General features: G+C 44.1%; 2 protein-coding genes across 4 annotated transcripts; one reads left to right on the top strand and one right to left on the bottom strand.

Moving 5' to 3' along the window:
• The first annotated feature begins 9,563 nt into the window (after positions 1–9,563).
• Positions 9,564–17,565, top strand: LOC124045461 (40S ribosomal protein S21). 3 transcript variants are annotated; one of them, XM_046364767.1, is made up of 6 exons: positions 9,564–9,644; positions 12,141–12,222; positions 13,063–13,126; positions 13,567–13,638; positions 15,489–15,544; positions 17,502–17,565. In XM_046364767.1, exons 2-6 carry the CDS (start codon positions 12,173–12,175, stop codon positions 17,509–17,511), a joined length of 252 nt encoding a protein of 83 aa, XP_046220723.1. In that variant the 5' UTR covers positions 9,564–9,644; positions 12,141–12,172; the 3' UTR covers positions 17,512–17,565. The 3 variants fall into 3 exon arrangements, with proteins under 3 accessions (XP_046220723.1, XP_046220722.1, XP_046220724.1); XM_046364766.1 differs by lacking the exon at positions 17,502–17,565 and adding an exon at positions 15,648–15,684; XM_046364768.1 differs by lacking the exon at positions 17,502–17,565 and having other exon boundaries at positions 15,489–15,548.
• Positions 17,566–22,258: 4,693 nt separating this feature from the next.
• On the bottom strand, positions 22,259–23,305 carry LOC124045395 (coiled-coil domain-containing protein 1-like). The gene has a single exon (XM_046364692.1). It carries the CDS (start codon positions 23,303–23,305, stop codon positions 22,259–22,261), a length of 1,047 nt encoding a protein of 348 aa, XP_046220648.1.
• Between the last annotated feature and the right edge of the window lie 296 nt (positions 23,306–23,601).

The raw sequence follows: 23,601 nt of genomic DNA on the forward strand, positions 1-23,601 counted from the left end.
CTTGGCTCCGGTACTGCTTGCCGTGTGGTAGCAGAGAGAACAGTCTATGACTAGAGTGACTGGAGTCTTTGACAATTTTATGGGCTTTCCTCTCGATGATGCAGCTGTAAAAAAGAATTAGGATCTGGGGACCCATGCCAAATCTTTTCAGTCTCCAGAGGGGGAAAAGGTGTTGTCGTGCCACTCTTCACGACAGTCTTGGTGTGTTTGGACCATGATAGTTCGTTGGTGATGTGGACACCAAGGAAGTTGACCCGCTCCACTACAGCCAGTCAATGAGTATGGAGGCCTGTTCGGCCCGCCTTTTCCTGTAGTCCACGATCAGCTCCTTTGTCTTGCTCATTGAGGGAAAGGTTGTTGTCCCGGCAACACACTGCCAGTTCTCTGACCTCCCTAGAAGCTGTCTCATTGTTGTTGGCGATCAGGCTGTTGTGTCGTCAGCAAACTTAATGATGGTGTTGGAATTGTGTTTGGCCACGCAGTCGCGGGTGAACAGGGAGTACAGGAGGGGACTAAGCACGCACCCCTCAGGGGCCCCAGTGTTGAGGATCAGCGTGGCTGTTGTGTTGTTGCCTAATCTTACCACCTGGGGGCGGCACATCAGGATGTCCAGGATCCAGAGGGAGGTGTTTAGTCCCAGGGTCCTTAGCTTAGTGATGAGCTTTGAGGGCACTATGGTGTTGAACGCTGAGCTTTATTCAATGAACAGCATTCTCACATAGGTGTTCCTTTTGTCCAGGTGGGAAAGGGCAGTGTGGAGTGTGATTGAGATTGCGTCCTCTGTGGATCTGTTGGGGCGGTATACGAATTGGAGTGGGTCTAGGGTGTCCGGGAGGATGCTGTTGATGTGAGCCATGACCAACCTTTCAAAGCACTTCAAGGCTACCGACTTGAGTGCTACGGGGCGGTAATCATTTAGGCAGGTTACCTTCACTTCCTTGGGCACAGGGACTATGGTGGTCTGTTTGAATGTAGGTAAAACAGACTCAGACAGGGAGAGGTTGAAAATGTCAGTGAAGACACTTGCCAGTTGGTCTGCGCATGCTTTGAGTCCACGTCCTGGTAATCCGTGTGGCCCCCCGGCTTTGTGCATGTTGACCTGTTTAAAGGTCTTGCTCACATTGGCTACCAAGAGCGCTATCACACAGTCATCCAGAACATTTGGTGCTCTCATGCATGCTTCAGTGTCGCTTGCCTCGAAGTGAGGGTGAAAGGCATTTAGCTCGTCTTGTTAGGCTCGTGTCACTAGGTAATAGTTTTCAAGCCCTGCTACAGCCGATGAGTTTCAGAGTAGTACAAACAAATGACGTGGGGGTTTCCTCTCACTGCATCATAGGGAACGAAAAACAAATGCTTGCCATTATCAGCAGTTTGATCAGGGATGAGTGGGGTTTCCTCTCACTGCAGCATAAGGGAACCTTTCAATGGTAATCCCTCTGTGGTCTGGTTATTGCAGGAGAGTAGGTTGAGGGTTCCCTCGCCAACGCAAAACAAACACTGGGTGGTATTTTCTGAGAGACTCTACCACTAGTATCTGTGGTCTGGCTATTCTTTACATGTCATTTCCATGGCCAGGCCTGTGTGTGTGCGTGAGGTAGTGGAGGATTCCCTCTCGCTGACCACACTGTGTGTTTTTTAAAGCCACAGAGAGACAGGCTATTGTACCAGGTGTTCAGCATGTGTTAACTATGGCAAACCTAGTAGAACAGAAGGTAACTATGGGGCACCTGTTTGTGGAATACATTATGCTTTATCACTAGTGCATTATCGTGTGTTATCAATGGTGAATTATCGTGCATTATCAATGGTGCATTATCATGCATTATCAGTGGTGCTTTATCAATGGTGCATTATTGTGTGTTATCAATGGTGCATTATCGTGCATTATCAGTGGTGCATTGTCGATGGTGTGTTATCGGTGGTGTGTTATCGATGGTGTGTTATCAATGGTGCATTATCGTGTGTTATCAATGGTGCGTTATCGGGTGCATTATCGTGCATTATCAGTGGTGCTTTATCAATGGTGCATTATCGTGCGTTATCAGTGGTGCATTATCGATGGTGTGTTATCGATGGTGTGTTATCAATGGTGCATTCGCATGCATTATCAGTGGTGCATTATCGATGATGTGTTATCAATGGTGCATTATCAATGGCACATTACCAATGGTGCGTTATCAATAGTGCATTATCAATGGTGCATTATCGATGGTGCATTATCGATGGTGCATTATCGATGGTGTTATCAATGGTGCATTATCAATGGTGCATTATCGATGGTGTGTTATCAATGGTACATCATTACATGATACCATATGGTGTACAGAGTTATCACTCTGATGGTACATCATTACATGATACCATATGTTTTCTCTGTACAGAGTTGAAAGGTGGACAACTCTGATGTGTGACCATCTACGTGACCATAGATATCCCATTTTAGTGATCGCTATAAAGAGTATGTTGTGCCTCCTGTACTTTTAATGTCCAACCCCCTCTGCTCTTGGAGGCCTTACCAGGTCATTCAGGGTTTGGTACTGGTGTGTCTGTCTAGTTACCAGGTCATTCAGGGTTTGGTACTGGTGTGTCTGTCTAGTTACCAGGTCATTCAGGGTTTGGTTCTGGTGTGTCTGTCTAGTTACCAGGTCATTCAGGGTTTGGTTCTGGTGTGTCTGTCTAGTTACCAGGTCATTCAGGGTTTGGTTCTGGTGTGTCTGTCTAGTGATACAACGTTCTGCTCTTGGAGGCCTTACCAGGTCATTCAGGGTTTGGTACTGGTGTGTCTGTCTAGTTACCAGGTCATTCAGGGTTTGGTTCTGGTGTGTCTGTCTAGTACCAGGTCATTCAACGTTCTGCTCTTGGAGGCCTTACCAGGTCATTCAGGGTTTGGTACTGGTGTGTCTGTCTAGTTACCAGGTCATTCAGGGTTTGGTTCTGGTGTGTCTGTCTAGTGATACAACGTTCTGCTCTTGGAGGCCTTACCAGGTCATTCAGGGTTTGGTACTGGTGTGTCTGTCTAGTTACCAGGTCATTCAGGGTTTGGTTCTGGTGTGTCTGTCTAGTGATACAACGTTCTGCTCTTAGAGGCTTGACGTTCTGCTCTTGGAGGCCTTACCAGGTCATTCAGGGTTTCTGCCTGTTTACCAGGTCATTCAGGGTTTGGAGGCCTTACCAGGTCATTCAGGGTTTGGTTCTGGTGTGTCTGTCTAGTTACCAGGTCATTCAGGGTTTGGTACTGGTGTCTAGTTACCAGGTTTTATGCATGAGATGCACAACATGGATCCTGCATTAGGGTGGATTCTGTGAACAGGTAGCTTGTGTTATGAAAGCTTTTGGTGAAAGGGCTTTGAGACAGTTCAATTACTGGGCAGTGATCCAAACATATTATATATATATATATATATACACAGTGCTGTGAAAAATAATTTGCACCCTTCCTGATTTCTTATTGTCACGCCCTGGCCATAGAGAGGTTTTTAATTCTCTATTTTGGTTAGGCCAGGGTGTGGTTAGTGTGGGCATTCTATGTTTCTATTTCTTTGTGTTTGGCCGAGTGTGGTTCCCAATCAGAGACAGCTGTCTATCGTTGTCTCTGATTGGGGATGATATTTAGGCAACCTTTTTTCCCACCTGTATTTTGTGGGTAGTTCTTTTCTGTTTTGAGTTTCTGCACCTGACAGAACTGTTTTGTTTCTACTTTGTTATTGTGTTTTAATGTTCAGTTTGATTAAATATCATGAACCACGCTGCACCAATGGGTCTTCCTTCTACTTCATACAACGAGCGTTACACTTGGCTTTTTTTGGCACATTTGTCATACGTAAATGTTTCAGATCATCAAACAAATTTCAAGATAACCCAAGTAAACACAAAATGCAGTTTTTTTAAGTGATCATTTTCTTTATTTTTTAAGGGAAAAAAAGCTATCCGAACCTTCATGGCCCGATGTGATAAAGTTATTAAATGTGTTTGATCTGAAACATTTAAGTGTGACAAATGTGCAAAACAATAAGAAATCAGGAAGGAGACAAATACTTTATCACAGCATTGTGTATATATATATATATATATATATATATATATATATATATATATATATATATATATATAGTATGTATATAATATATATGTGTGTCTGCAGGGTTTGAAGGACATCGATTATCAGGGGGTGCCCGATGTCTCTTGGGGGTGCCCGATGTCTCTTGGGGGTGCCCGATGTCTCTTGTGGGTGCCCGATGTCTCTTGGGGGTGCCCGATGTCTCTTGGGGGTGCCCGATGTCTCTTGTGGGTGCCCGATGTCTCTTGGGGGTGCCCGATGTCTCTTGGGGTGCCCGATGTCTCTTGGGGGTGCCCGATGTCTCTTGGGGGTGCCCGATGTCTCTTGGGGGGGATAGATTTATATTTAAATTCCTAGCCCCGTTTGTAATTCAAACCCTGCGTTTCTGGTTTTGAATTTAGACAAGACACAGGGATGGAGTTTCATTTGTACACTGAGCATGTGTCCATCTCTGCATTGTATTTTAATAGATGTAGGTGTATTTGTATGTTATGTAGTGGGAGTTGTTATTTGTATTTTTGATGTGCCTTCCAGGTGGCACTCCAACACATAGCCCAACGTGTCTGAAATATGAGCTCGGTTTCATTGTTGGAAGCATTGTTTATAGCCCATATGGAAAGTGAGGGACCACAGGGTAAACACTCTCCGTGCTTCAACTCCTACAACGGAAACCCACGCGTTATATAAACAAACCAGCAGAGAGAGTGAATACTCAGTAATGAAGGGCTTCACCAAGCTATGGTCTTTCATTTCACACAGAGAGAGAGAGAGAGAGAGAGAGAGAGAGAGAGAGAGAGAGAGAGAGAGAGAGAGGACGGAGAGGAGGGAATTTCACAACACAGAAGAGTAACACATATCTGTGGTCTATGTATAACGGATCAATAGAGATTACATTGTATATGCCGTACTGTCTGTTGTGTACGTCATATATAATGATACACCTGTAACCCTCCGACTTAAGAAACAAATCATATAAACAAGTATATCTATTTGTACAACTAGCCAGCACAAACATACAGGAGTATCCCTTCACAGTCTGTATAGATGTTTGTTTTACATTTATTTAACGAGGCAAGTCAGTTAAAGAACAAATTATTATTTACAATGACGGCCTACTCCCGGCCAAACCGTAACCCGGACGATACTGGGAAAAGGATTCCAAAGCGGTTCTTCTGCTGTCCCCATAGGAGAACACTTTATCGTTCCAGATAGAACCCTTTTGGGTTCCATGTAGAACCCTCTGTGGAAAGGGTTGGTCCTGTGTAGCTCAGTTGGTAGAGCATGGCGCCTGTAACGCCAGGGTAGTGGGTTCGATCCCCGGGACCACCCATACGTAGAATGTATGCACACATGACTGTAAGTCGCTTTGGATAAAAGCGTCTGCTAAATGGCATATATACGTGGAACCAACATCGACGGGGCTGTAGTGGAGTGGTTCGAGAGTTTCAACTTCCTTGGTGTCCACATCACCAACGAATTGTCATGGTCCAAACACACTAAGACAGTCGTGAAGAGGGCACGACAACACCTTTTCCCCCTCAGGAGACTGAAAAGATTTTGTATGGGTCCCCAGATCATCAAAAAGTTCTACAGCCTCACCATGGAGAGCATCCCCATCAGTTGCATTACATTTACATTTAAAGTCATTTAGCAGACGCTCTTATCCAGAGCGACTTACAAATTGGTGCATTCACCTTAAGGCAACTGCTCAGAGTTCTACCTGGAGCCAAAAAGGGTTCTACCCTGAACCAAAAAGGGTTCTACCTGGAACCAAAAGGGTTATTCCTGGAGCCAAAAAGGGTTCTACCTGGAACCAAAAGGGTTCTACCTGGAGCCAAAAAGGGTTCTACCCTGAACCAAAAAGGGTTCTACCTGGAACCAAAAGGGTTATTCCTGGAGCCAAAAAGGGTTCTACCTGGAGCCAAAAAGGGTTCTTCAACGGGTTCTCTCCTATGTGAATAGCCGAAAGAACCTTTTCGGGTTCTTGATAGCACCTTTTCTTCTAAGACTGTTAAGGCTAGTGAGTGAATGGGATTAACAGCTACAACTAGTTATTGTTAAGCTACAAATTGTTATTGCTACTAGGTAGTTATATGTCTATGGTTGCCTAGATTGGTTTTCAATCAGAGGCAGCTAGGCACACCAAAACCCCATAGATATACAAAAAACCCTAGACAATTCAAAAAACTAAACAAACCACCCCTCGTCACACCCTGACCTAACCAAAATAATAAAGAAAACAAATAATACTAAGGTCAGAGTGTGACAGTTCTGGTATTTGATAAGCAAAGTTCCTATATTCTTTTACTCCATTTTGAAAGGAAACATCAAATGTAAAAATATAATATATAATAATATTTAAAAACAACTCTCCTTCAATAGCTGCATGTGAATGACAGTTTCTCCCAGGCCCCATAGTCTACTTCTAGGATATATAAGAATTTTAAAAAAGGTCACGTTCTTTGCATTGTTATAGAAACAGCCAAACAAATGAGAGGTCAACAAATGCCGACATTCTTCATAAGGACGTAAAGACTTAAAGGATTCGGATGTTTCTTTATAAAGGATAGGATTTGTTTTTATATCAATCTCATTTTGTTTTAATGTAAAAAGGCTGTGTTATTAAAGGGTCAAGACACTTATTTTTTTGGGGGGGGGATTTCACTTGGGTTTGAGAATCTATCCCCACTCACAATAGTCTGTCTCAAGTTAGTCTCTAGCCTGGGTGTTTTTTTTATTTTTATCATTCCACTCCTTAAGCAATAGTCCATTTGGCAATGACACAGAGTAAAAATAGTACAATGTTAGCAAAACAGGATTCAGGAGTCCATCTCTGACTGGAGCTGGAATATGTAATGATGCAAATATATCCTGTGGTTACAGAAAGAGCGAGCGTTGATCGGGTCACATACATGACGTTCATAAATAGCCGATGTGACGACTGGACAGGCAGACATTTTCAGGTGCAAGGATACCAGACCACTCTGAGATCCACAGTACTATCAGCAGTACCAGTAGTAGTAGTAGTAGTAGTAGTAGTAGTAGTATTCGGACCAACACTTTGCATTTCTTCAGAAAGACTCAGAAGACATCATTTGAGGAACAATGAAGTTCATCACGATCTTGCTGGTGAGTACAATGAATGAATGGGGCTTCTCCCTGATTCAGATTGACACTGTGTGATGCAGATTACCACTATTTAATGACACTGGACATAGTTCCTCCTATCGCTGTGTAATAACACTGTAATTACTCTACTTATAATTACTGTGTTTACCTATGGGCTTAACATCCTATTATTATTACTATCGTGGTAATATACTCATCAAAACAAACAACCCTTTTAAACCTATTAGGCCAACTGCTATGCAGCTACAAAAGTCATGACTAAATTCCAATCATCTCCTCTGCAATAATATGATTGTAAATCCCTACAGAGTGTGCATTTTTGCTGTATAGTATGTGAGTAGTCTGTGTAGGGTGTAGCTGTGAATTCACCGTATTGGGAACATCCCAAACGGCACCCTATTCCCTATGTAGTGCACTACTTTTGACCAGAGTCCTATGGGCACTCATCAAAAGTAGTGCACTACATAGGGAATAGGGTGCCATTTGAGACACTCAATATACGTTTAGGGAGGATCTGACAGTGTTGTCTTTTTTTGGGGGTCATTCAGGGTTTGCTACTGGTGTGTCTGTCTAGTGATACACATTCTGTGCAGCGCCAGCAACACTTAAATTCTGCACAAACTCCCCTATTTAGACTGACCCAAGACGGACTAGCACATCTGGCATTATGCCAGAACTGCCTTTTGGCTTCTGTCTATTTCTGGATCTGACAACATTGCTTCTTTTTTTCTCCCTGTGAATTCAGTGTGTGCTGCTGTCATGTCTAGTCGTTCTGTGTAGAAGTTCTCAATCCCACTGCTGTCCTGCCAGTGAAAGGTGCACAATTGTGACTCACCAACACAGACAGACGCAACCAAAGGTTCCCTACCATGCTGCAAAGATTGAGGAAACCTCTTTGGCCCCCTGGAATTACACGTGAGTAGTTTATAGACCCCCCCCCACACACACACAGTAATAGTAAAAGTAGCAGCAGTTGTTGATCTTTTTCGTTGAAGCTGATTCCCTTAGTCTTTGATTCCTTCTCTTTCAGATATGACAAGAACGACAGCAGGGTCCCACAAACCATCAGGAATGCCACCTGCTCAGATTGTATGGTCAAAGGACTGAAGGCAGTGCCGATTCAATACGAGATGAATGTTTTTCACAGAAAAAAATGTGGAAGTACATTTGTTACATGTATGTGTCCTTGCACGGTTAATGTAGGCTGCACCTGTGTGAAAGAGAATAAGTGTCACAGCATTTCTGCTAGATGTCTTCCTAAGCAGAGGAGTGGATAGGCCTACTGTGTAGTGGACATCCCCCAAAAGAACCCTATTCCCTACATAGTGCACTACTTTAGACCAGAGACCTATTCCCTATATAGTGCACTACTTTAGACCAGAGCCCTATGGCACCCTATTCCCTATATATAGTGCACTACTTTAGACCAGAGCCCTATGGCACAGTATTCCCTATATATAGTGCACTACTTTAGACCAGAGCCCTATGGCACCCTATTCCCTATATATAGTGCACTACTTTAGACCAGAGCCCTATGGCACCCTATTCCCTATATATTGTGCACTACTTTAGACCAGAGCCCTATGGCACCCTATTCCCTATATATAGTGCACTACTTTAGACCAGAGCCCTATGGCACCCTATTCCCTATATATAGTGCACTACTTTAGACCAGAGCCCTATGGCACCCTATTCCCTATATATAGTGCACTACTTTAGACCAGATAACCAATTACTGCTGTAATATGTGCTGTAGTATGGATGCTTCCAGAGATCTATTACTATTATCTGTTATTACTCTAGATTTACTCTACCTCTTTCCTTGACCTGTGATATGTGATTGTCTTACCTACCTTAGTTGAATGCACCGACAGTAGGTGTCTCTGGATAAGAGAGTCTGCTAAATGACTCACTACTGTAAGTGGCTCTGGATAAGAGAGTCTGCTAAATGATTCACTACTGTAAGTCTCTCTGGATAAGAGAGTCTCCTAAATGACTCACTACTGTAGTGGATGTAATGAATACTTATGTATTCCATGTCTGTTTTCTTTCTTGTCAATTGTTTTCTTCATATTGAAGGTGAAGGAAAGATCTGCTTATTGCATATTTGATTCGATTGTATTCATAAATATACGTCTAACAATATAATGTATTTTTCAACAACTGAATGGTTATATACCTAATAAAATATCATACCTGTTATATTTGTTTATCGAATCTGTATCAAACGGATAGACACTTTGAGATGTTCATGCTTATTATGAGACCTGTGTTACTCTATCTGATTCCCTCCATTTAGTATTTCTTTGGCATCGAGTTTTTTTTTTAATTTTTAAAGGAACATTTTATACGTTTTTTTAAGCGCCCATAGGAAGTAATTACTTGCGACACCAGTCGAACTGGTTTTAACTTCCGGTGACTAAACTCTCCCTTTCCTGTCAGCCATTTGCTATCAACGGTGAGAGAGGAATTTTCTCTGTTGTACAAATACGAAAATACTGTACTATTATCAACCATGGGTGTCGACTTTGTGAAATAATATTTCGCTAAACATCTCCGCCAACGGTAGTACTTTGTTTGGTTTGAATGCTGATGTTATTTCGATACATTTTCTGGTGAAATACAGGCTGCATGCTGGGGCCGTCAGCGTCGACGCAGATTTCTCACGGCTTCGTAACCACGAGGAAGCATCTCTCATCAACTAGAGACGTAGTTTTCGGGAAAAACGGGGGTCTTATTAATTTGTTTTTTTTTACTATAATACGCGTGGTGTTGCTTTTTTCCTAACTCGTGCAAACTGTTAGTTATTTTCAGACTAGCAAATGTTAGTAAACCTTGTGTAGGGGTTGATGAAATGTTACTTCCTTATGTTATAAAATACATTTTTTTTGTCTTTTTTTTCCCAAGACAAATGATTCTGAATCCTTCAGTGGTTTCTCTAAAATGCAAAAAGTCAGATTTAATATTTCCGATAATAAGCACTGACCGCTTTTCTCACAGCAACTTTTTAGGATTTGACATGTTATAGTGGTCGACCTGTTTCCGATGTGTCGCTAAATTAACATTACGATCTGAATTCATGTGAAAGGATAAGACTGTAAGAGTTTGGTGCTCCGTTCACATTTTCAGAGACGTTTGTTCTGGTGAGAAATCTTCGAGAGAGAAAAAAAAAACATTAAAAAACTAATTTTATTTGTCACACACACATGGTTAGCAGATGTTAATGCGAGTGTAGCGAAATGCTTGTGCTTCTAGTTCCGACAATGCAGTGATAACCAACAAGTAATCTAACTAACAATTCCAAAACTACTGTCTTATGCACAGTGTAAGGGGATAAGGAACATGTACATAAGGATATATGAATGAGTGATGGTACAGAGCAGCATACAGTAGATGGTATCGAGTACAGTATATACATATGAGATGAGTGTGTAAACAAAGTGGCATAGTTAAAGTGGCTAGTGATACATGTGTTACATAAGGATGCAGTCGATGATGTAGAGTACAGTATATGCATATGAGATGAATAATGTAGGGTAAATAACATTATATAAGGTAGCATTGTTTAAAGTGGCTAGTGATATATTTACATCATTTCCCATCAATTCCCATTATTAAAGTGGCTGGGGTTGAGTCAGTGTGTTGGCAGCAGCCACTCAATGTTAGTGGTGGCTGTTTAACAGTCTGATGGCCTTGAGATAGAAGCTGTTTTTCAGTCTCTCGGTCCCAGCTTTGATGCACCTGTACTGACCTCGCCTTCTGGATGATAGCGGGGTGAACAGGCAGTGGTTTGGGTGGTTGATGTCCTTAATCTTTATGGCCTTCCTGTAACATCGGGTGGTGTAGGTGTCCTGGAGGGCAGGTAGTTTGCCCCCGGTGATGCGTTGTGCAGACCTCACTACCCTCTGGAGAGCCTTGCGGTTGAAGGCACGGTGTCCTGGAGAGCCTTGCGGTTGAAGGCACGACGCTCTCGATTGTGCATCTGTAAAATAGGAATTTCGTAATATAAAACGTTACAAGTTAAACAGTGAGCCTGTCAAGTAGCCTTCATTCTCGCACAGCGTCCAGACTAGCTGACCAATGCTATTTTTCCACCAAATAAACTCTGGATTCCATTCTTTGTCGTCGTTAATTTTGTCATTCCTTCAAGGGTAGAAAGTCCAATCATTTTTAAATGGATTATGATAGACGTTTGGTTTTAATAGATGAGTATATTTGATTTAACAAGGCAAGTCAGTTCAGGACAAATTCTTATTTCCAATGACTTTCTACATCGGCCTAACCCGGACAACGCTAGGCCAATTGTGCACTGCCCTATGGGATTCCCAGTCACCGGCCGAATGTGATAAAACCTGGATTTGAACCGGGGACTGTAGTGACGCCCTTTGCACTGAGATGCAGTGCCTTAGACTGCTGCGCCACTCTGGAATATTTATATATATAATTAAATCGGCTTTCAAAGCGCTGGTAATACCTTTAGATTTCTGTCACCTAAAGCAGAACCGCATGAGCTCGGCTAGTTTCATCTTGTGCATGAGGCGATCGAAATCTGAACGTACTGCCGCCGCTTTGCAACATTTACGTAATTATTCGTTCCTGTCTCACATTCCTACCTGCAAAAGGACCAACCACACGGACAACCGGGGGGGAAATGTTATTTTATTCGGCGTTCAGACTTGTAGAGTTCGCGAGAGGAAACTTGCCCGACCAACAACTTAATGTAGCGGCAGGGTAGACTAGTGGTTAGAGCGTTGGACTAGTAACCCCCGAGCTGACAAGGTACAAATCTATCCTGCCCCTGAACAGGCAGTTAACCCACTGTTCCTAGGCCGTCATTGAAAATAAGAATTTGTTCTTAACTGACTTGCCTAGTTAAATAAAGGTAAAGAAATATATATATCTGTGAGAGACTAGCTTAATGTTTTATGAATCATTTTCCTCCGCTTACTCACAGATCGAGTTGACCGATCATCACCCAAAATCAGAATGCAGAACGACGCCGGTGAATTCGTGGACCTGTACGTCCCACGTAAATGGTGAGTACCCAGAGTGCCCCTGTGTTTTGGAAGCCTGTGGTAGCTAACTAGCCCGGAAAACCCGGAGTTGATTTTCATTGAATTGTACCGTATAAATTAGCATAAATTAGCATTTGGATCAGGAAAGTTTCCTCTACAAGCCAGAATGCAGAATAAAATTATATATATATATATTTTTACCCCTTTTTCTCCCCAATTTCATGGTACCCAATTGGTAGTTACAGTCCCATCGCTGCAACTCCCGTACGATGGGACAGGAACATCCCTGCCGGCCAAACCCTCCCCTAACAACGCTGGGCCAATTGTGCGCCGCCCCTTGGGTCTCCCGGTTACGGCTTGGCTGCGACAGAGCCTGGACTCAAACCAGAATCTCTAGTGACACGGCTAGCACTGCGATGCAGTACCTTAGACCACTGCGCCACTCGGGGAGCCCGGTTTAAAAAAATATATATATATATATTTTAATATACTTTTACAGTTGTCTGTGCTGTTGGGCCTTTTGGCGGTAGGAATTTAATATCCAAACGCAAATGTATTTATGCCCGATGTTCAATCTGACAACTAACCTGCTTGTTAGCTGGCCGTTTCGTGTTCTTTGTTCCTCAGGGTTTTAGACCGTGTGACAACTTGGATGTATCAAAGGGCCTTATTAAACACATTTGCTTAAAGTGTACTTTTTTTTAGTGCTGAACAGTCTGCTCTCTGCAGTAGCTAACGCGTTAGAATGAATAATACCTTCCAGTTTGTGATATGATTTGGTTTTGGTATCGCTAGCGAACTGTACAGCGGCGATGATGAAAACGCCTCCTTTCTACTGCTATTTTTTACCTCGTCTTTCAGTTCTGCGAGCAACAGGATCATCGGAGCAAAGGACCACGCCTCCATCCAGATCAACATTGCTGAGGTAACATCACTGATTTTTTTATATTTTTTTATTACCTTTATTTAACCAGGCAAGTCAGTTAAGAACAAATTTTTATTTTCAATGACGGCCTAGGAACAGTGGGTTTAACTGCCTTGTTCAGGGGCAGAACGACAGATTTGTACCTTGTCAGCTCAGGGGTTTGAACTCGCAACCTTCCGGTTACTAGTCCAACGCTCTAACCACTAGGCTACCCTGCCGCCAAGACTCTTTCGAGGCTAACTCTTAAACATTTCAAAAAACATTGCGTCTTGCCGAATGCCCCCCCCCCCACCTCCCCTTGGGGCCGATAGGGAACAGTGTGCCAATTTGGGTCGCTGCCTGTACCGTCTTCATTGTTCTGCTGCGCTAACCTAACGCTCACATACTACTGTAAGATCTCGTTGTACTGATTCCATTTCCTGTTGTGTTTCCTATTGCAGGTTGACAAGGTAACCGGTCGCTTCACCGGACAGTTCAAGACCTACGCCATCTGCGGTGCCATTCGTAGGATGGTACGTTTCCTCTTTCTCTACGAGGCTACGGTTGTACATTTATGCTAACGTTCAACTAAATTCTAGAGGATTTCTGGATTTTTTTTTTCAGATTATTCCCTCCTGGTTTCCAGAGTTCCCCTAACCAGGATTTCTGGGAGATTGGGGGGGGGGGGGATAGACACTGCAGGAGAGAACAGCAAAATTATGGCATCAAAGAACTGAGATGGTTTGAGGCCCTGTCCTCTCCTGTAGTGTCTAGTAGAGAACTGAGGTGGTTTGAGGCCCTGTTCTCTCCTGTAGTGTCTAGTAGAGAACTGAGATGGTTTGAGGCCCTGTAGTGTCTAGTAGAGAACTGAGATGGTTTGAGGCCCTGTAGGGTCTAGTAGAGAACTGAGATGGTTTGAGGCCCTGTAGTGTCTAGTAGAGAACTGAGATGGTTTGAGGCCCTGTAGTGTCTAGTAGAGAACTGAGATGGTTTGAGGCCCTGTAGTGTCTAGTAGAGAACTGAGATGTTTTGAGGCCCTGTTCTCTCCTGTAGTGTCTAGTAGAGAACTGAGATGGTTTGAGGCCCTGTAGTGTCTAGTAGAGAACTGAGATGGTTTGAGGCCCTGTAGTGTCTAGTAGAGAACTGAGATGGTTTGAGGCCCTGTAGTGTCTAGTAGAGAACTGAGATGGTTTGAGGCCCTGTTCTCTCCTGTAGTGTCTAGTAGAGAACTGAGATGGTTTGAGGCCCTGTAGTGTCTAGTAGAGAACTGAGATGGTTTGAGGCCCTGTTCTCTCCTGTAGTGTCTAGTAGAGAACTGAGGTGGTTTGAGGCCCTGTAGTGTCTAGTAGAGAACTGAGATGGTTTGAGGCCCTGTAGTGTCTAGTAGAGAACTGAGATGGTTTGAGGCCCTGTAGTGTCTAGTAGAGAACTGAGATGTTTTGAGGCCCTGTTCTCTCCTGTAGTGTCTAGTAGAGAACTGAGATGGTTTGAGGCCCTGTAGTGTCTAGTAGAGAACTGAGATGTTTTGAGGCCCTGTTCTCTCCTGTAGTATCTAGTAGAGAACTGAGATGGTTTGAGGCCCTGTTCTCTCCTGTAGTGTCTAGTAGAGAACTGAGGTGGTTTGAGGCCCTGTAGTGTCTAGTAGAGAACTGAGATGGTTTGAGGCCCTGTAGTGTCTAGTAGAGAACTGAGATGGTTTGAGGCCCTGTAGTGTCTAGTAGAGAACTGAGATGGTTTGAGGCCCTGTTCTCTCCTGTAGTGTCTAATAGAGAACTGAGATGGTTTGAGGCCCTGTAGTGTCTAGTAGAGAACTGAGATGGTTTGAGGCCCTGCAGTGTCTAGTAGAGAACTGAAATGGTTTGAGGCCCTGCAGTGTCTAGTAGAGAACTGAGATGGTTTGAGGCCCTGCAGTGTCTAGTAGAGAACTGAGATGGTTTGAGGCCCTGCAGTGTCTAGTAGAGAACTGAGATGGTTTGAGGCCCTGCAGTGTCTAGTAGAGAACTGAGATGGTTTGAGGCCCTGTAGTGTCTAGTAGAGAACTGAGATGGTTTGAGGCCCTGTTCTCTCCTGTAGTGTCTAGTAGAGAACTGAGATGGTTTGAGGCCCTGTAGTGTCTAGTAGAGAACTGAGATGGTTTGAGGCCCTGTTCTCTCCTGCAGTGTCTAGTAGAGAACTGAGATGGTTTGAGGCCCTGTTCTCTCCTGTAGTGTCTAATAGAGAACTGAGATGGTTTGAGGCCCTGTTCTCCCCTGCAGTGTCTAGTAGAGAACTGAAATGCATAATTAGATTTTGTGTTTTTTTTTCTCTTTGTGATAGTGCTATGAGAAGTGTGTGTGTGTTTATAGTAAACTGTCTTAACGGACCCTCCTGTCCCGTCCTGCAGGGCGAGGCTGACGACTCCCTCCTGAGGCTGGCTAAGACCGACAGCATCGTGTCGAAGTAAGTAGTGGGTCTGGTTGCGTCCCAAGTGGTGTCCTTATGTAGTGCCCTTTTGACCCGAGTCCTATGCACCTGCCTGTTGTTGACCTAGTCTTAAACGCAGGAACGAGCCTCCCTTGACCTGAGGACATGGGTTTCTGCTAAAAGTACCCCCTCAGTCGACTGGAAACGGTATTAGTCTAATATCTAAATCAAATGTATTTATAAAGCCCTTCTTACATCAGCTGATATCTCAAAGTGCTGTACAGAAACCCAGCCTAAAACCCCCAACAGCAAGCAATGCAGGTGTAGAAGCACAGTGGCTAGGAAAAACTCCCCAGAAAGACCAGAACCTAGGAAGAAACCTAGAGATGAACCAGGCTATGAGGGGTGGCCAGTCCTCTTCTGACTGTGCCGGGTTGAGATGTTCAAATGTTCATAAATGACCAGCATGGTCAAATAATAATAATCACTGTGAACTGGTCAGGGTTCCATAGCCACAGGCAGAGGAAGAGGAAATGAGTCCTTATTAGGGCGGCAGGGTAGCCTAGTGGTTAGAGCGTAGAGGCGGCAGGGGCGGCCTAGTGGTTAGAGCGTAGGGGCGGCCTAGTGGTTAGAGCGTAGAGGCGGCCTAGTGGTTAGAGCGTAGGGGCGGCCTAGTGGTTAGAGCGTAGAGGCGGCCTAGTGGTTAGAGCGTAGAGGCGGCAGGGGCGGCCTAGTGGTTAGAGCGTAGAGGCGGCAGGTAGCCTAGTGGTTAGAGCGTAGGGGCGGCCTAGTGGTTAGAGCGTAGAGGCGGCAGGGGCGGCCTAGTGGTTAGAGCGTAGAGGCGGCAGGGGCGGCCTAGTGGTTAGAGCGTAGAGGCGGCAGGGGCGGCCTAGTGGTTAGAGCGTAGAGGCGGCAGGGGCGGCCTAGTGGTTAGAGCGTAGAGGCGGCAGGGGCGGCCTAGTGGTTAGAGCGTAGAGGCGGCAGGGGCGGCCTAGTGGTTAGAGCGTAGAGGCGGCAGGGGCGGCCTAGTGGTTAGAGCGTAGAGGCGGCAGGGGCGGCCTAGTGGTTAGAGCGTAGAGGCGGCAGGGGCGGCCTAGTGGTTAGGCGGCAGGGGCGTAGTGGTTAGAGCGAGGCGGCAGGGGCGGCCTAGTGGTTAGAGCGTAGAGGCGGCAGGGGCGGCCTAGTGGTTAGAGCGTAGAGGCGGCAGGGGCGGCCTAGTGGTTAGAGCGTAGAGGCGGCAGGGGCGGCCTAGTGGTTAGAGCGTAGGGCGGCAGGGGCGGCCTAGTGGTTAGAGCGTAGAGGCGGCGGCAGGGGCGGCCTAGTGGTTAGAGCGTAGGGCGGCAGGGGCGGCCTAGTGGTTAGAGGGGCGGCCTAGTGGTTAGAGCGCAGGGGCGGCCTAGTGGTTAGAGCGCAGGGGCGGCCTAGTGGTTAGAGCGCAGGTGCGGCCTAGTGGTTAGAGCGTAGGGGCGGCAGGGGCGGCCTAGTGGTTAGAGCGTAGGGGCGGCAGGGGCGGCCTAGTGGTTAGAGCGTAGGGGCGGCAGGGGCGGCCTAGTGGTTAGAGCGTAGGGGCGGCAGGGGCGGCCTAGTGGTTAGAGGGGCGGCCTAGTGGGTAGGGGCGGCCTAGTGGGTAGGGGCGGCCTAGTGGTTAGGGGAGCGTGGGCAGAGGCGGCCTAGTGGGCAGGGGCGGCCTAGTGGTTAGGGGCCGCCTAGTGGTTAGGGGCGGCAGTGGCGGGCTAGTGGTTAGAGGCGGCAGGGGCCTAGTGGTTAGAGGCGGCAGGGGCGGCCCAGTGGTTAGAGCGTAGGTTTACGTATTTATGGCCGTTATCAGTATCTTATTGGTGCCATAAATACCTAAACTAATATCGGAGTCTACAAATGTATATATTATTTTTTTTAAATCGTTCACTGACGTTGATCCGCATCCTGTTGTCATTTTGTCTCTACTTCAACAAATGTAGCCTAGCGGTTGACGTGTTCTCTCTCTTTCTTACAGGACCTTCTAGTCTGGGACATGCAGCTCTGGGATCTCTTTGTAAAATAAAAACGTGTCAAATGAATTTGTTTCAAGTGGCATCATTAGAGTACTTTAGTTTTGAGACTCCAGTCCTCGTTGATGTCACCTTTTTGTTTTTTTTTATCAGTAAAACAGTAAAGCTGAGTAAACTAATTGCATTCCAAACTGAAGATCATGATTACTTGATTATTAGAGTCCGGTGTGTAAGTTGGGTGAATTTGTGACACCAATCAGGCCCTTCCGAGGACTGGAGTTGGCCATCCTTCGTCTCCTTGATTTGTTTTTATTATGGATCCCCATTAGTTCCTGCCTAGGCAGCAGCTACTCTTCCTGGGGTTTATTATGGATCCCCATTAGTTCCTGCCTAGGCAGCAGCTACTCTTCCTGGGGTTTATTATGGATCCCCATTAGTTCCTTAGGCAGCAGCTACTCTTCCTGGGGTTTATTATGGATCCCCATTAGTTCCTGCCAAGGCAGCAGCTACTCTTCCTGGGGTTTATTATGGATCCCCATTAGTTCCTGCCAAGGCAGCAGCTACTCTTCCTGGGGTTTATTATGGATCCCCAGTTCCTGCCAAGGCAGCAGCTATCTTCTGGGGTTTATAATGGATCCCCATTAGGCTGGCAGCAGCTACTCTTCCTGGGGTTTATAATGGATCCCTACCTGCCAAGGCCAACTCTTCCTGGGGTTTATTAAATCCCCATTAGTTCCTGCCAAGGCAGCAGCTACTCTTCCTGGGGTTTATAATGGATCCCCATTAGTTCCTGTCAAGGCAGCAGCTACTCTTCCTGGGGTCCAGTAAAAATCTTCAGCCAACATGCCAATTTCAGGATTTTTCAAATTAAAGCTTTTCCAGCCAACATGTCAGATTTCAAAACAGCTTTTCCCCGAAAGCATAAGAAGCTTTTATCTGATGATCGCACAACAGTAAACAGGAGAGAGCGTATTTCAACCCTGCGCTACACAGGCTGCAGACTAAAGTGGTACATGTTCTGCTGAATATGTGAATGTGACCAATACATTTGATTTGAATGCTATAAAATAGTTTGATAACCTTCCCATGCTTTGCAAGAATAACGATTTCGCTTAAATATTCCTGGCCTGTAATCATTACCCCAAACGGTTACAAAACATACAATTTTGCATCGATAACTAAGCGTTTCTATTGGACAGGTTCAGCAAACATGGAGGGATCTATCTGAATCTGTATAAAAGATCACGTTTTTAAAACGTGGCACTGACTCACCCATGGATTGATGTTTCAACATTGTCTCAATGAAGAGTTCAGCGTTTGGCTGGCCACGTGCGACATGCGCCGAGTTCGACTGGCCACGTGCGACATGCGCCGAGTTCGACTGGCCACGTGCGACATGCGCCGAGTTCGACTGGCCACGTGCGACATGCGCGGCAGTTACAACCCTGTTCGAGTTATATTATTGTATTTTTTTTTTATAAGATGTTAATTGTTTGATATCTTTTTTTCAATATATATATATATTTTAATATTGCAGAAAAAAACAGTATACATACGAGAAGTATACAAACAGGCAATGATAACATATGCTAGGGGTTACAACAAATTACAGATTGTACAAAGACCTTAAATACACACTTATTGATTGTTTTATCAAATCAAATTTATTTATATAGCCCTTCGTACATCAGCTGATATCTCAAAGTGCTGTACAGAAACCCAGCCTAAAACCCCAAACAGCAAACAATGCAGGTGTAAAAGCACGGTGGCTAGGAAAAACTCCCTAGAAAGGCCAAAATCTAGGAAGAAACCTAGAGAGGAACCGGGCTATGTGGGGTGGCCAGTCCTCTTCTGGCTGAGAGATTATAGTCCTCTTCTGGGGTAGAGATTATAACAGAACATGACCAAGATGTTCAAATGTTCATAAATGACCAGCATGGTCAAATAATAATAAGGCAGAACAGTTGAAACTGGAGCAGCAGCACAGTCAGGTGGACTGGGGACAGCAAGGAGCCATCATGTCAGGTAGTCCTGGGGCACGGTCCTAGGGCTCAGGTCCTCCGAGAGAGAGAAAGAAAGAGAGAATTAGAGAGAGCATATGTGGGGTGGCCAGTCCTCTTCTGGCTGTGCCGGGTGGAGATTATAACAGAACGTGGCCAAGATGTTCAAATGTTCATAAATGACCAGCATGGTTGAATAATAGTAAGGCAGAACAGTTGAAACTGGAGCAGGAGCATGGCCAGGTGGACTGGGGACAGCAAGGAGTCCTCATGTCAGGTAGTCCTGGGACATGGTCCTAGGGCCCAGGCCAGTTGAAACTGGAGCAGCAGCATGGCCAGGTGGACTGGGGACAGCAAGGAGTCATCATGTCAGGTAGTCCTGGGGCATGGTTCTAGGGCTCAGGTCCTCCGAGAGAGAGAAAGAAAGAGAGAAGGAGAGAATTAGAGAACGCACACTTAGATTTACACAGGACACCGAATAGGACAGGAGAAGTACTCCAGATAAACAAACTGACCCTAGCCCCCCGACACAAACTACTGCAGCATAAATAACAGCTTTCTGATTCGAAGAATGTATAATGGTCTTAATGTACCGCTAGAATTACTTATAGAAAACAAGTGTTTTTATTTTATTAGTGAATTTACATTTATGAATATAATATTGTTTTTCTGTATCCTTTTTATAGTTAAGGAAACCGAGCAGCACATTCTCCCATTAAAAACAAACAGAAAGTCATCAAGACAATTAACAATTATAAAACTGTGAATATCTTTCCCATAATTTATTTACATGTAGTCAATGCTGAACTGTTTCTGGATGCTCAACACAAAAATTAAAGTTTATTTTTATTTTTAGATTCTTTATGAAATTATTCGTAGGGTAATACTCATGGTCATTCAGAAAGAGACCTCTTTGATCTTGTTAATAAGCAGGTGTTTGTGTGGTAATAACCAGACTTTTTTTCCCTCCACCGATATTCTTGACAAATGAATGCCAGTAAATTGTGACATAAGGAATGGATACAATATCCCTTTGAAATAAAACACGGGTATAGATAGATCTGTTCTGAGAGAGCGAGGAGATTTTTCCCCTGTTGGTGAGTCACCTGGATCCAACGAGAGTTGATCAAGAAGGTGAGGTCTGGTTCACGTCGAAATAACACGAGAGTTGATCAAGAAGGTGAGGTCTGGTTCACGTCCAAATAACACGAGAGTTCCGGATGGAACAGCATCAAAGACTATGGCGACCTCTCGAGATGTAACAGGGATATTGTAACAAGATTTTTTTTTTTTTATCCTCATAATTGAGTAAAAACCTTCTACATTAATTAAAAAGTTGACTCGCCAGCAGGATATAATTATTAAACCAGTTCTTAAAAAAAAAATAGAGAGAAAATATATATGTTTATATATTAACCACCACGCTATGAATACTTTTTGTAGGAATCTTTTCAATGTTATAGTTACTATGGTTACCAAGTAACTTAAAAATGAAGCCACCAAAACGGGAGAGAAGATATGAGAGATGAGATTACAAATTGAAGTTGGATTCTTTAAGAAATGTTTAGCCCAATTTATCTTAAGTATTATTCAAAGTAGGATTATTTTTTTAAATGTAGACCACCATATTCATATGTGTTCATAATGACAGATTTCCGAATATAAAGTGTACGATTAATCCAGATAAAGTTGAAAAGCATCTGGTAGGGGACTGGGCCGCGCGTAGGGGACTGGAGATACCTTCTGCTTTAGAAAGCAGTACTCGACCTTTCAAGGATATATCCCTTTGCAACCAATGGCTCAACTTCTTTTTTTTTGTTATTTTCAATAATAGGTATGAAATGTAATGAGCATCTTTCCTGTTGATCCTTAGAGATGGTAACCCCAAGGTATGGTACTTTTTCCCTGACTGGTCTAGGAATCTGGTCAGCATCTTTCAAAAAGAGGGTGGTGTCATCTGCAAGCTGACTGACGATAATATCTCTGTCAGCAATAGAGATCCCTTTTTATTACAACATCATGGTTATTAGAACATCTAGAACGTCATGGTTATTAGAACGTTATGGTTATTAGAACATCTAGAACGTCATGGTTATTAGAACGTTATGGTTATTAGAACATCTAGAACGTCATGGTTATTAGAACGTCATGGTTATTAGAACAGCATGTTTATTAGAAGGTCGTGGTTATTAGAACGTCATGGTTATTAGAACATCTAGAACGTCATGGTTATTAGAACATCTAGAACATCATGGTTATTAGAACGTTGTGGTTATTAGAACGTCGTGGTTATTAGAACGTCATGGTTATTAGAACGTCGTGGTTATTAGAACGTCGTGGTTATTAGAACGTCATGGTTATTAGAACGTCATGGTTATTAGAACGTTATGGTTATTAGAACATGTAGAACGTCGTGGTTATTAGAACGTCATGGTTATTAGAACGTCATGGTTATTAGAACGTCATGGTTATTAGAACGTCGTGGTTATTAGAACGGCGTGGTTATTAGAACGTCGTGGTTATTAGAACGTCGTGGTTATTAGAACATGTAGAACGTCGTGGTTATTAGAACGTCGTGGTTATTAGAACATCTTGGTGCCCATAAAAATTCATAATGCGAGAAAGTGCATATATAAAAGGTGAAAACAAAACACAACGTTTTGGCCTTTACGTCCTCATCATCATTTACGTCCTCATTTACGTCGTCCTCATCATCATTTACGTCATCATTTACGTCATCATTTACGTCCTCATTTACGTCATCATTTACGTCGTCCCTCATCATTTACGTCATCATTTACGTCATCCTCATCATCATTTACGTCCTCATCATTTACGTCATCATTTACGTCATCCTCATCATCATTTACGTCATTTACATCGTCCTCAGCATCATTTACGTCGTCCTCATCATCATTTACATCGTCCTCATCATCATTTACGTCGTCCTCATCATCATTCACGTCGTCCTCATCATCATTTACGTCGTCCTCAGCATCATTTACGTCGTCCTCAGCATCATTTACGTCGTCCTCAGCATCATTTACGTCGTCCTCATCATCATTTACGTCGTCCTCATCATCATTTACGTCGTCCTCATCATCATTTACGTCGTCCTCAGCATCATTTACGTCGTCCTCAGCATCATTTACGTCGTCCTCATCATCATTTACGTCGTCCTCAGCATCATTTACGTCGTCCTCAGCATCATTTACGTCGTCCTCAGCATCATTTACGTCGTCCTCAGCATCATTTACGTCATCCTCAGCATCATTTACGTCGTCCTCATCATTTACGTCGTCCTCATCATCATTTACGTCGTCCTCAGCATCATTTACGTCGTCCTCAGCATCATTTACGTCGTCCTCATCATCATTTACGTCGTCCTCATCATTTACGTCGTCCTCATCATTTACGTCGTCCTCAGCATCATTTACGTCGTCCTCAGCATCATTTACGTCGTCCTCAGCATCATTTACGTCGTCCTCAGCATCATTTACGTCGTCCTCAGCATCATTTACGTCGTCCTCATCATCATTTACGTCGTCCTCAGCATCATTTACGTCGTCCTCAGCATCATTTACGTCGTCCTCATCATCATTTACGTCGTCCTCATCATTTACGTCGTCCTCATCATTTACGTCGTCCTCATCATCATTTACGTCGTACTCAGCATCATTTACGTCGTCCTCATCATCATTTACGTCGTCCTCATCATCATTTACGTCGTCCTCAGCATCATTTACGTCGTCCTCAGTGTATATAGTCAGCACACGCACCTGGCTTCTATATTTGAAAAATAATTTCATATGTCACATGATCAAGAAAGAAAATATCTGAAAATCGATACCTAGTAGAATAGACTGGATGATCTCCATTTTATATAGAATTGACAAAAACAGACAGAGACGTTTAAACAATTATAGGTCAGTCTATGTCATGGAACGAGCAGGTGTTCTTAATGTTTTGTACACTCAGCATATAGTGTTATCACCCTCCCACTCCGTCTGCCGAATTCTCTCTCTTTGTTCTCGTTTTCCTTAATAGGATGTCTGTGGGCGGAGCCGGGAGGCTCGGGTGGGTGTGCCCCAGGGATAAATACACC

The sequence above is a fragment of the Oncorhynchus gorbuscha genome, linkage group LG10, assembly GCF_021184085.1.
Source record: "Oncorhynchus gorbuscha isolate QuinsamMale2020 ecotype Even-year linkage group LG10, OgorEven_v1.0, whole genome shotgun sequence".
NCBI lineage: Eukaryota > Metazoa > Chordata > Actinopteri > Salmoniformes > Salmonidae > Oncorhynchus > Oncorhynchus gorbuscha.

Coding starts and splice junctions, on each gene's coding strand:
- LOC124045461 (XM_046364766.1), top strand. CDS start 12,173: ATGCAGAACGACGCCGGTGAATTCGTGGACCTGTACGTCCCACGTAAA. Junction 13,127..13,566: donor TCCAGATCAACATTGCTGAG/GTAACATCACTG, acceptor TTCCTATTGCAG/GTTGACAAGGTAACCGGTCG. Junction 15,545..15,647: donor ACCGACAGCATCGTGTCGAA/GTAAGTAGTGGG, acceptor TCTTAAACGCAG/GAACGAGCCTCCCTTGACCT.
- LOC124045395 (XM_046364692.1), bottom strand. CDS start 23,305: ATGAAATTATTTTTCAAATATAGAAGCCAGGTGCGTGTGCTGACTATA.